This window comes from Eurypyga helias, unplaced genomic scaffold (assembly GCF_000690775.1).
Source record: "Eurypyga helias isolate BGI_N326 unplaced genomic scaffold, ASM69077v1 scaffold6108, whole genome shotgun sequence".
Lineage (NCBI taxonomy): Eukaryota > Metazoa > Chordata > Aves > Eurypygiformes > Eurypygidae > Eurypyga > Eurypyga helias.
In genome coordinates this window covers 25,909-39,219 of record NW_010266166.1, presented here as the reverse complement: position 1 = coordinate 39,219, position 13,311 = coordinate 25,909, and the positions used below count along the sequence as shown (strand labels likewise).

At 43.1% G+C, this 13,311-nt stretch overlaps 2 protein-coding genes across 2 annotated transcripts; one reads left to right on the top strand and one right to left on the bottom strand.

Moving 5' to 3' along the window:
- Window positions 1-329: 329 nt before the first annotated feature.
- LOC104513571 (E3 ubiquitin-protein ligase BRE1A-like) lies at window positions 330-1,686 on the top strand (the record flags this gene model as incomplete). Its single annotated transcript, XM_010156971.1, has 3 exons — window positions 330-470; window positions 816-917; window positions 1,336-1,686. Coding segments are annotated over 3 exons (420 nt in total), but the record flags the coding sequence as incomplete, so codon positions are not given.
- A 4,851-nt stretch (window positions 1,687-6,537) lies between these two features.
- LOC104513570 (glutamate receptor ionotropic, NMDA 3A-like) lies at window positions 6,538-11,466 on the bottom strand. Its single transcript, XM_010156970.1, has 3 exons — window positions 11,423-11,466; window positions 10,749-10,822; window positions 6,538-7,201 (listed from the first exon to the last, which is right to left on the bottom strand). Exons 1-3 carry the CDS (start codon window positions 11,447-11,449, stop codon window positions 6,865-6,867), a joined length of 438 nt encoding a protein of 145 aa, XP_010155272.1. The 5' UTR covers window positions 11,450-11,466; the 3' UTR covers window positions 6,538-6,864.
- Between the last annotated feature and the right edge of the window lie 1,845 nt (window positions 11,467-13,311).

The following is a 13,311-nucleotide window of genomic DNA, read 5'->3' as shown; positions in this document are numbered from 1 at the left end:
GCTCGATTGAAGAGGAGTGTTGAAGCTAGATTATTAGGACTTGTTAATAATAAAGTATTTTTCTGTCAAAGTAATGTTTAGGGAGTAATTCCAGTTATTCCATTTGGAAGTACCAAAATTAAGAGTGAAAAAATAGATCTCCAGCAGCCCGAGGACTATTCTGTGTGCAGTCTTGCATTGCCAGGCATAGGGACTGGAATTTACTAAAGCTCTTTTTCTGTGTTTAGTACTCCAATGGAGGAGGGTGGGGGGAGGTGTGTGGGCAGCTGCATGATACTTTACTGCTAGTCAAGGTTAAACCCTGACACTATAGTGGTTTTCTTTTCCAGGCCATGGATGCAGCCCAGCTTGCAGATGATCTGAAAGCCCAGCTGGAGCTGGCTCAGAAGAAGTTACATGACTTCCAGGATGAGATCGTGGAAAACAGAGTAACTAGAGAGAAAGAGATGTTCAACTTCAAAAGGGCTGAGGTATATACCTCGTGCACAGTCTTTCATCATCTGTCTGCTTTGGTATCTGTCTCCTTGTGCATTGAGCTTGGAGTGGGTTGAACTTCACTACTCTTTTGGGAGTCCAGTTTCAGTTTGATTTCAGCTTCATCAGGTCTTTGAGGTTTTGTCCACTGGTAACTGAAAATACATGTGGCACCAGATGGTAATGTAATCTGTCGTACATCTGGACTACTGGGAATGAAAGTGTGGATGGAGTGATTTAGCTAGGTGCACTGTAGGCCAGCTGCTAGTTCTCTTTGGTCCCAGAAAACGCTGTGACAGGGAATGTACTGCTCATTTATTTGGTCTCTTGTTTTTATGCAGGAAGATATTTCTAGGTTACGCAGGAAGCTGGAGACCACTAAGAAGCCTGACATGGTTCCCAACTGTGACGAGATACTGATGGAGGAAATCAAGGATTACAAGGTGAGTAGCTGTCTCTGTCAACTTCCCTCTTTGACTCTACTTCTGTCAAAAGACTGTGTTGTCATGTTGGCAGTATTCGACAACTCTTGTCCGTACACTGACATTGTAGACCTGTCTTCCACTGAAGAAACCACCATTTTCCTTAGGAGGAGTGGAAGGACCTTCATCTGTCATCTCTTCGTGGAATCACAGAATGGTTTGGGTGGGAAGGGACCTTAGAGACCATCTAGTTCCAACCCCCCTGCCATGGGCAGGGACACCTTCCACTAGACCAGGTTGCTCAAAGCCTCATCCAGCCTGACCTTGAACACTTCCAGGGATGGGGCATCCACGGCTTCTCTGGGCAACCTGTTCTGGTGCATACATTTTAACCCAGTGCAGTGCGGTGGGCCCTTACTCTAACGCTTCTGTCTTGCAGGCCCGGCTCACCTGCCCATGCTGTAACATGCGCAAGAAGGATGCTGTGCTTACAAAGTGCTTTCATGTCTTCTGTTTTGAGTGTGTGAAAACACGCTATGACACCCGGCAGCGTAAGTGCCCCAAGTGCAATGCTGCCTTTGGCGCCAACGACTTCCATAGGATCTACATTGGTTGATTCTTTCCACTGGAGTGACGGAAATTTGCCGCTTATGCTGACCACCCAGCCTCGCTCACTTTCTATGTTTGTCACCTTTGGGGTAGTCAGTGCTTCTGTCAGCTGTCTCTTCTGGGAAGTATGGTTAGGGTATGGAAAGAAAAAGATTCTGGATCTTTGTTCCTTTCTTGTCCCTCTTCTTTTTGCCCTTAGTTTTTGTGGTTTATTTATGCCTGAGAGGACATTTCCTATCCATCACTTTCACACTGCCAAGTTGGGAACATGTAACTGAAGTCCTGCCTTGATGGGATCACAACTGTCTGTGGTGCAGCAGAGATAAATGAAGCCTTTAAGGAGTTTGCTTTGGGTATTAATTATGAAATCCCATCAAGGTATGGTAGTGTTGCTGAGAGTGAGTGGTTTCCCAGTTAAAGGGCCAAATAACAAATAGGTACATCTGTAAACTTCAGCAGAGGGACTCCTTGGACATGTATCTTCCTGAGTAAGGGCAAGAATCTGTGAAGGCTGGTGCATTAATAAACATCCTCCCTACCCCGAAAAGTAAACACACATCTCAGTATCTGGAAGAGGAGAAAGGTAAGACATATGAAAAACACTGAAAGTAGCATTCCACTGATGAACCCTAGTAGATGTGGACATCTTCCCCTAGGTTGAGGCATCGCTGTCAATGTCCTTAGTTTTGAGAATTTCTAGAGGTTACTTTGTTGTAACTTTGCCACAAAGATTAATCTTGTAATGCACAAAATCTAATAAAAGCTGTTATCTGGGTTATTTTTCTGTCTTTCTTGCCTTTGTTAGTATCTACCTGTTCTCTTTATGTCCATTTACTGGAAACATTTTTTACAAGCTTTAAGCCTCTGAAGTAGAGATTAATTTCTTCCTTCCTCTGTTTTCATAGTGGTTAATGAGAACAACTTTTGTCCTTTTGGCTATATCTTCCCTACCTGAGTCCTGGCAGAAGAGAAGGGCCAAGATGCTGTATTATTTATGCAGTTATTTTGTCATGGCTGCTGGGAATTATGTGAAAGGACATGGCATGGTCTCTATGCTTCCTGTAGTGTAAGGCTGTATTTGAAGTCTGCTCCTATAATCAAAATGTAAAGTCATTAATTTAGAACTTTCCTTTGTAAGGCATAATGTTTTTCCTTTAAACTTAATTTTCTTGGAAGGTGCAACTGTCAGAGGTTTCTCTCATCTGTGCACCTTCCCTGAATCAAAATCTGTACTACCTTTCTGTATTCACGGTAGGAAATAACAGAAACAATAGTAAAGTGAAAGCAATTCATTGCAGACTGCATGATAGTATGCATTATTATTTGTATCTTTCTGAAAGTGTTCAGAAAATACGAATTAAGCTTTGTAAATTATTATGAACCCTGAGAAGTGAGGAGGAACATATGACCCTGTCTTGGCAAGGGGAAGCTGGGGTGCTGAGCGTTTGTGGTATGTCTTAAGTTCTGTTACAGCACGTGTAGAAGAGATGAAAGCAGAATCCTCTCTGCTTTCACTGGAAGTTGCTCCCTGGATTACAGCTTGTAACTTCAAGTTGGAGAAGGAATGTGTGCTAGGAACACTAATGCTGATGGTAGATGTTGTGGTAGGAATGCTTGTTCATCAAAACTGGGACCTCGGTCACTAAGGAACACTGGATCTTCAAACAGCTTTGCTGTAACTTCCTTTTACAGCTGTGCACAACAACTTGAACTGAAGAGCCCATGCAGAGGCGCTTTTACCCTTTCACAGTCATTGTCTCATCACCTTCCTACTGAAAGTAAAGCTTGAAACTTTTCTGTGTATATTGGTAGTGTCTGGTCATGGTAGGAAACAGACATTTGAGGCAGCCAGGATTTGTTTCACAGATGAGGTTTGGAAACTCCTATTTTCTCTTTACTCATTAAAAAAAAAAGTATTTAAAAATAATATTTAAGCTCAGGAAGTCCTTGAAGCTCTTTTTGGAAATGACTTTTTCTCTGCTTATAATTCAGGCATTGAGAAACTGAAAATTTTAGATGGTCTGTTTTGACTTGCCAGATTAAGTGAAAATAATTAAAAGTTTATCAGGACTAGAAGTATTTTGGTTTGAAAGAAGGGAAACAGGTGGCAAGCATTCATTATCAAAAATCTAAATTCAGTGTCTGAGCCAGAGCAATTAAATGTAAGCGGAGAAAAAGCCTCCCTAGCCCTAACTCTGTGTTTACATACATACAGATCTATAAAAAGAGTGGTTTTGCAAGAGTTATCTTTGTGCTTCATCAGCAGGATTTTGAAACAGCATTGTTATCATAAAGCAGGCTATAAACGTGGTGTGTCATGGGAAGAATAAATGCATACGGAATGATGAACTGAAAGGTAAGGGTGTTGTTTGGGGACTTATGGTGGTTGGGGTTTGGTTTTTTGTGTGGTGGGGTTTTTTTTTTTTTTTAAATAATCCAACAGAGCTGCAAAGACTGTAAATTTTCTTTGATTTTCCTTGCTGTCTTTCTTACTCAGGTGTAAGTCTGCAGGGAGTCTGAGGGCTAGAGCCCTGGCCAGTTGATGGCAGCAGCATGGCCCTGGGTTAAGCAGGAGAGCCGTCATCTGTGTTCTTACTTGATCCAGAACCCTTCTGTTCTTCAAATCTGTCAGAAGAGGTTACTTTCTTCCTGTGATAGCTGAAGTTGGGAAAGCATTAGAACTGGCTGCTGTTCTGTAAATCTGCCCTCCTCCTCTGTTAGATCAGGCCAGCCCTAAGGATCGAGCAGTGTTCCCAGTCCACTGGCTGTGACCTGCTGGTAAGCAATGACCTCTTCCTTTCTCCCCTGTGGGCTTTGCTTCCTTACATGATGTGTCCAGGGCTCTGTGGAATCTGAACGGGATTAAATCCTTGAGGAATTCAAGTTCCCCGCTTGGTCTCAGGAGGGAGGAATTAAATGTGAGGCCCAACAATATGGACAGGTGAGAATCACCTGCAGTCTCCACTGTGTCCACAGCCCTGCCCCCGGGTATGCAGTCTGCAGGCACCGACGTGTGTGTGATGCTCCCCGTCCCATGGAAAGCCATGGCAATCTTTTTTTTCCATCTCCTATGGGATTGGGCTGGAGCAGTAGTTGAATTAGAAAATAACATGCCAAAATATGCCTCTGTTATGCAACAGTAGCTTGGATCTTCTCGCAGAAGGCATCTCATTGGTACTGCAGTAATTGGGAGCAATCCCTAGTCTGCATTTGACATGGGAGTAGCCCCTAAGGCACGCATGAGAAATGCAGGGTTTTGGGTTTTTTTTGATTGACATGAATTACTAGGTGGTTGACATTATTTCACTTTTTTTTTTTTTTTAAATTAAAAGTGATTTGTTGAAAGTGGGCATTTGGATTGAAACTTTGCACTAAAAAATACACATTTGTGTTTAAGAGTGCAGTTTTCAATTACCCTTTAACATCTTTTTCTGGGCTCGTGCAGGTAGAGAAAAGGACAAAACGAAGTGTTGATAAACATAAATTGGGCTGAAAAAATTCTTTCCTAGTGTCTGTCTCATAGCAGTGAAAAGACCAGTGTTCATGTGTTCTAACCAAATGATGCTGGAGGTTGTGAGGTACTGGATGCTACACAAATAAAAAGCTCTTCCTAAAAAGGTGATTATCTCAATGAGGGAAGGCAACAAAAGCAGCTGAAGTGACCTGCCCTAGTCATCTAGCTTGTCAGGAGTGAAGAAAGAGGGGACATCTAAGTTTTTCCAACTTATACAATATGCAGGGCTCTGGATCCCACTTTCCTTTTTTATGTCCTAATTCCTCTTCCCTGTGACTATTGCAAGAAGCAGACACATTTGCTGCCCAAAATCAGAGGCCAAGGACTGAGCAGGGAGTAGAATATGAATGCCTCTTGATGAGGTTAATTAGTCTGGGTACAGCTGCTATTAGCTTTTAGTGGTCCATGTAGAGCTTTTCATTTGCAAGGGGTTTTCAGAGGTTAAAGGTGACAAAAGGTAGAATGCCATTTTCAAACGGCCAGATACAGTTTCAGATCTTTCTGTAGCTTTTTAAACCATGCCTGGTGAGAACATCACCCCTGACAACCTTCATGCAGGTGGCTGGAGATACAGGGAAGGTAAAAATCACTTCGTTGCCGTATGTGGGAGACTAGAGTTAATTCTGACACTGTTAGAAATGTTCTTTTTCTCTGTAATATGGGATATGTTGGGAAGTGTTTAAAAATTCATAGAAATCCTGTTTAAATAACACAGTCAGTTGGGTTGATGCAGTATTTATTCAGATGCTGAACAGCTTACCCTTCCTTCCCCTCATCATCCAGGTGGGAGAGCGCTTCACTTAGTACATTGCCTTTGAAACCACAACTCCCATTCTCCTTCACGGTGAGCACTGGTCCACAGGGAGGCTTTGGTGACTCCCTTTGACTTTGGTGAGAGCTTGGTGTCAGAATACATCATGGACCAGAGCCCCTTTGTGTCACTTTGGCTGTAAGAAAGACCCTTATTGTCGAATGAAGACAGAGAATATTAAAGGAGTAGTTTCACCCTGGTAAATACTTCACTTCTGGCAGTAAATACTGATTTACAGTACTGCCACCCTTCCCCTCATCCTTGCTCTGTGCCACTGTGAGCCCATCCCCTCACATCTGCTGGTGCAGCTGTTTGCATGGCTTTTCTCTGGGTGGGAGTGGAAGCCAAACTGGGGCTCAGAAGCAGACGGAGGTGGTGGTTTGGTTTTGGCCGAGTTATTTTTGAGCTGGGTGAGTTCCTTTATCACAGTCACAGAGCAGCCACATCTGCATTTGTGCTGACAGAGCTGAGGGAATGGTGTGTACTGGGATTGCCACCAAGAATTGGTCTCGTGAAACTGTGGCCTGTGCCAGGAGGGGAAAGGGATTGCCAACACAGAACTAGCACCTGGCATAATGAGGCAACCATAAGGCGCCTTAGCATGAACAGAGACTAGATCCATAGATACCACAACAAAAACATACCAACAAGGGACATGCTTCCAATGAGCTGTTTAAACTTCCTTTTTTTTTTTTTTTCTTTTTTTGAATTAATGCACAGAAAGGGCTAAAAAAGTGGGAATCTCACTGTACTGTCAAGTGGAGAAACCAGGAACCCTTGCTATTTGCATGCTCCTTGTTTCTCCAGTCCCTTGGGAATGGCTGGTGTTTGCCAGGAGAATGAGAAACTTGTTATGAAAGGAGGAGGACTCAAGAGGGTGGCAGTGGCTGTGGGCTGCTGCAATTCTGCTCTCAAGAAGAGCGTATTGCCTGCTTTATTTTCACACCTCTTTCTGGCATTACAAAAGTGTGTTACAAATTTTACAGAGGAAAGGGAGAAAGGAAGAAAAGGAGAAAGGGCCCAGGTGTGCTGGTCTAGGGCTCTGCAGTCCTGTTTGTCCTCTGATACTCTTCCAGCTCAGATTTCCTGTCCATGGCGAGTTGCAGCTCCTGTTTGATGATTTCGATCTGCTTCTCCAGCTCGGTAAGCTCTTGCATCACTGAGGTCCTAGCAATATTGAGGGACTCTGCTTTCCCGTTGGTCGTTAAAGAAGCCGGAGTCTCTCTCCTCACCTGAGGCAGGGGGATGTCTTGGTGCTGTCGGATCGTCACCTCATTTTGCCCTTCATCACTGCAGATATATTTTTTCCGGTGGCAGTTGCCCAGATTGGCTGTATTCCACACAGCATGCTGGCTGTTCCCTACATGGGACCTGAACAGAGATGTGAGAGTTAATATGGAATCAGAGTCTGCTCTTGTGTGTATGCAGCTCTCCCCTGTGAGCCATTCTACTGGAAAAATACGATGCTGCTGTTATGAATTACACAGAAATATTTTTCCTTTATCCTTGGAATTATTTTTCTTGAGAAGCCCAAATCATGAATGTAAATGGCCACATTTTTGTGATAAAACCATAGCAGAGACTAGAACAGAATCCTAAAATTCACCTTCCCCAACACTTTTTTTTTTTTGGTTAGTTATGAAATTACAGTCCTCCCAGCTCCAGCCAAGGAAAATGCGAGTCCTCCTCCAAAACTCTGTGAAAGCTGTTGCAGTGTCCCAAGTTCATTACAGTGTTACTCCTTTGTGTGTAAGTACTCCCTGCTAGCTTGGGCATTTACTCCCGTGGGGGAGGAAAGAGGCTGCTAGAGCTGGTGTGGAGAAATGGAGGGGAAATGTGCCCTTTGGACTCAAGAGTTGTTGAGTAGCTGCTTGCATTTTGGGGGTTGGACACAATGCTGTGGTGTATCCCAGCTTTGCAGTGTACAGGCATGAGCTTTCTGACAGAATGAATAGAATTTGGAGTTTTTGTGCTGGGGGAGAAATTCCCTTTTGTGAACTTTTTAAAATTACTCAATGTTTTTCTGCAGAAAAGTATTTCCAAAATGTTTTGATTCCAGAGAATCTTTTCTGTCTGTCTTGGGAACTTCATCCTGCTGCCTTCCCAAATGAGGGTGCTTCCCACAGTTTCTTCCTGAACAGAGGAGCACCCCATGGCCCCTGATCTCCAACTGGAACACAAGGAAGCACAGTTTGCTTTTGTGGGAGAGGAGCTTGGATTTCCTGCCTGCCTTTACCTTTTGGATAGATCTGTGTGCATTCATTTTATAAACAGGTTTATAAAGTCTGAAGTAGTTGCTCGTAAAACTGCTCCATCATAGAGTTCTGTGGGTATCCTTGGACAAAATGCCTAGTAGTGTGAGCTACTGGTTGGCGGGTTAGGGAAGAGGATTAACGCTTCAGGATTGGGACTGCCGAAAACAGTTGGTTTCAGGAAGAGTCTGGAGCTGGGAGTAGATACTCTTCTTACCTGCCTGCCGAAAATAAAGTTGGAAAGTGGAAATTTCTTTATGGCAAGTGGTGATCAGGAATGTTTATAAGAAGATGGCATGTCAGAGAGAGAGGAGGGGAAGACTTAGGCAGGAGTGGCAGCTCCAGCTTGGGTCATGCTTTGGAGGGCTTGGGGAACCCCAGAGGGGATGTGTGTGTTTTATTTGTGTGTAGATCATCAATTTTGCTCTTATTTCAAAATACTAGGAAGACTCTCAAGTCTTTTGCTAAACTGGATGTGTGTTTTGCGACGCAATTATGCTAATCAACTGGAGGGATGAAAACAAGTTCTTCTTAAGCTTGTTTCAGATGGTGAATAGGATCAGCCTGGGAAAGTAGAAACTGGCAAAGCAAGGCCAAGAGCAGAAGGCCACCACGCTGCATTTCCACACAGGGGTCCAGACAAAAAAGGTCACCTAGCAGAGAACGGAACTACTGACAGGGGGCTGTGGTGCCTGGAGCTTTCTCCCTGCTGTGTAGCTCTGCAATGCACATGGTGCCCAGGGTCCCGGGCAGCCAGTGCAACCCACTTGCCTTGGAGCAGCAGTGCACGTCCCTGAGAAGCTGCGGCCGTTTGCTGTGTAAATACTTCTCAGTCACATCATTAATCCATAATTTCTTACACATTTTTCTTTCACTAATCAAAACACATTTTTTTTTAATTAGCAATTGACATAACTTCTTCTGCTGCTGGCAGTGTTGCTTTTTTCTTGGGGTGTGAGCACATGGCTTTAACAAAGGCCAGAATCCACAGTTACTCAAGTTTTGTCAACTAAGTGAAACCCGTCACAGCTTGGTCACAGATGCTGAGCAACTCTCCCTAGTTTTTGGAAAGTTATGACCTGAAAAAAATAGTAGATTTTTTTTCCCTGAGGGAAATAGCAGTAGCATAATACAAATTCTTTCCACCAATTTTCTGTATCTTGGTGCTTCTAATAATTGCATAATCCCTAGGAGGAATAAAAAGAAACCGTAGTAATACAAATGATTTGAGAGGCCTGGGTCGCACCTTGCCACGTCAGTATTCATGCCAAGCTGGGCACCATGGTACTAGGTGTCTTGAGTTAAATTCACCGTAACTCTGTGCAAACAGCAGCTCGGATTGTGAGCAAGGACGGTGGGTGGGTGTGCATGCACACACACGGGCTGCATGCTGCGTGGGCAGAAGTTTTTGGGCAACCGCACATCTTCCCGCTCACTGTTGAAAGAATATTTGTGTGGTTCTTTTTCTAAGCCGTTCTCTGTGGGGCTTATGGCCATCTCCTCGCGTTACGGGATTTTTGCACGGCTGGGTATCTGGCAGATAATTCAGCTGTTGCTTTTTGTATCATCACAGATGCAGAGAGCCCCCTCCTCTGTAAGACTTCTCCTCCAGCTGAGTTAGTGCCTCACGTTGTGGAGTGTGAATGCTACCACCCAGCGAGGAGGGTGTCGGGGAGGGGAATGTTTTGCACCTGTCAACTCCCGGTACTGCTGCTCACAGATCAAAAGCGAGGAGATGCTGTGTGCAAGGAGGTGCCACACTACAGGATTTTGTGGGACAATTAGATGAAGGGATAAAGAGAGGAAATTAATGGTGTGCGCTTTTATGTACTTGTTTGTACACAGGCAGTCTGGAAGCTTACAGATGTTTACTTCTTACATCTGCTGCCATTAGGGCAGGAATGACTAACTAAACGCAACATACATTTACACACGTGGGTTTCAGTCATGTCAAATATCTAGCAACAGCCTGGAAGACATTTCTAGTCTGTAGCTGAACGTATCTGTAGAAAAGCAATACTGCTGCCTCTGTCTTGGAAAAACTGCACTAAGTTTTGAGTTACTGAGCAAATGTATAGTTTTAAAAAAGTGCCTTGTGTTCCTGGTAGCCGTAGGTAAGATGTCTCCTCTTCAGAAGACACAGGCTATGAAATCAAGGCAAGGCTGTTACCTACTTTTTTTTTCCAACAGGAGTTGTTTGAGACAAAGGTTTCTGAAAGGACTGCATTTGCCTCTTCTCATCTTTGTTATTTCTCATTCTAAAAAAATCAGAAAGCTGAAAAAGTTTCTAACACATATACTGCCTGATACCTCATTCATTGTGAAGCTAACTCACAGGGCCCTAGTTATCTGCCAGTGCTTTAGTACGTGAGTAATTAATTACCTAAAAACTAGGGCAGCAGACTTAAAAAGCTGCAAAGCTAGTATTTAGAATGGAGGTATTTTTATTAACTGTATGCAAAATCATGAAAGAAGAAAATTTCTAGATTTAATACTTTCTGTTGGAAACAACTAACTCATTTCTGCCTCCCTTCCTTGTCACTTCTATCTTGTTTCCGTTTTTGTGGAGGCGTATATTAGACCTGTAAGTAGTCATCCAAACGCAACACATTTAATTTCAAAGTAATTTCTGGAGTTTGTGTTTTAAGGCACGCAAAACTTCCTACCTCTTTTCTACTCGTTTTGTCTTAGGCTGGCGTTTGTCTTCAGTAAATGAACTGTTCAGAGCACGATGTAATCTCTAGAGGGAAAAGAAGACAATAAATTAGTAAAAGCAAGATTAAGAATAGCTCCATAAGTAAGTAAACAATTTGGGCTTTGTGTGATGGACTTGAGCACAAATCATTTTGCGTGTTCAAGGATCCAAGCTATGTCTGTGCTTTGTGACTACAATCAATTTATTTACCCATAGTTTCCCACGGAAGGGAAATCTGAAGGGTTGATAAATAGTTTGCATTCACAGCAAACACCCAGAGCAATTTTCTCCCATTATTTTCCCTCGAATAATGAAGTAAGTTAACCAGCACTTCCTGTGTGCATCAAAAGTTTGGGAACCCGTCACAGTGAGACAAAATGTTCTTGCTAGGCGGTTCAGGGTAACAACAGTGTTGCTTCTGGTGTCTCAGAGTTGTAAGGTCGCAAGTGCAAATGGAAAGGTCCCTTCTCTAGGCTTTACAGTTGCGAATGTTTGAACTGTTTCCTCTGTGCTTCTCATTTCAGCATTAAACAAGCCTCTTCGAATGCCAAGCATCAGTGCTCTTACCACCTTTTATACCTTGTTCTTGTCCAGGCTTTCTTAGTCAGACACATGACTTTCACAGGGTTACTTCTGAATATGTACCTGACTTGTATGGAGCCAGTACTTCATCTTGGATTTCTTCTTGATTCGTGGCAGGACCAGTCTGTACACGATGTGTTCCCCGATGGTAGTGAGAATGGACAAGCCAAACCCGATGCACAACATCACAAAGAGTCCAGAAAAATGCTTGATGCCCATTTGCAGTGTCTGTGAATAAAAGCAATAAGGAACGTTAATGAATTAGGCTGTTAGTGTATTTTAACGGATGCTTCTGGTTTCTCATTGGAAATGTGGTCTGACTGAATACAGCAGTGAAATACTACAGAATAGTCTGGATAACCATGCACAACACAGCCTTTCTGAGCTGCAGGAAGCTCGGTGTTTGTCAGAGCAGAGTACCTGTCATGGGAATGAGAATCAGGCAAAGACCAGGGAATTTTTTTCCTGGTGCTGTTTCCCTAATGAGATTAAGTGTTTAAGAGGTATGAAAATCCAGTATTTGTGGTGACTTTGCATTTGTAAAAGCAAATACTGCTTGACAGAATATGGTCAGTGAACTGTAGAGCAAGGGCTTCATCAGCAGCAAGCTAAGACCAACTGTTCTTATTTTCTGGGAATTGATCATTAACTTCCCCTTTTTGTGCTTTACCCTTGATGGAAGGTCATGGAGAAAATGTTTTGCAGTAGTAGCACAAACACGGCACCTCTCCTCTCCCTACATTAACAGGACCAAAACTCTGTTTGTTAGGAACCCTGACTGCAATTATGGAAAACAGGAACACTCTCACTTCGTTCTGCTGACCCACCTTTTTCATGTAGGTTAGGAAGCCTTTCATTAATTTGAATCTCTTATTGGCATTAATCATGTTTGAAGACCAGGAAACACATGTACAGCAGCAATCTGTACCACAAACATCTTCACTCTGGTGGCCCAGGTTTGCATGTTATGTGTAATCTTAGTACCTTTATTCTCAGTTATGAGTCTGTCAGTATCTAAAACCTCTTGCTGATAATTACTGCCCATGGACTACTTCGGAAATACTTCCAAGAATGCAAGTTCTACTTACGCCTTTCCATTAAAGAATGTTATTCCCCATGTCAGGAGAAAAAAGGGAGCACAAAGTTGCTTAGGTAGGGTTGTGTGTCCGGAGATTATTGTTGTGGGTGGTGGTGGGGATTGTGCTTTGTTATGACCATAGCTGTGTAATCTAGACAAGAAGATCACAGAATCTTTGAAAAAAATCTTGTTATGAGGTCACTTTAAGCCGAAGACTTGATGAGTGACGAGTCCATTGAAGTTGAAGGCTTGAAAGTCCCTTTGTCTGCTTTTGTTGGGTGATTGTGAACAATGTGTCTCTTGTCTGGTTTTCATATTTGATTTCTGTTCTTCAAAACACAATGATAGGAGGTAGCATATCAAAGATTTTTAACAAGAGGAGAGCTGCAGCAATCTAGCAGAGTGAGAACTTTTGCATGTGGTGCTGGCAATGAACTTTTACTTCAGGGGTTCTTTGCCAAAATCAACCTGCTTGCCCCAAAGTGCACCATTTTTGTGAAGAGAATTTTTTCTGCCTATGAATAAACATTTCAAGGGTGTTGAAGTGTATAACGGGGTTGTAAAAGCAATTTCTAAAGGACCTTACTGCAGCCTGGAAAGAAAAGTGGGAAACCACAATAGAGTGATTTTTAGGGTAGAAGGGTGTCAGTGTCTCGTCACGAGGGTTTTCTGGTGCTGAGATTGCATCAGTTCAACCTAAAGGAAAAATTCCCCCTCAGCATTGGAATTTCTTGTTGGCAAGAGCCTGTGTCCCATACATCTTCTTTCCAGTTATAGAGGAACAGGAAGATGACAGAAAAATCACAGGTGGTAATGCTTTAAACCACTCAAAACCCATGGTGTTTGGCTGGACGTCTGTGTTACCTGTTACTAC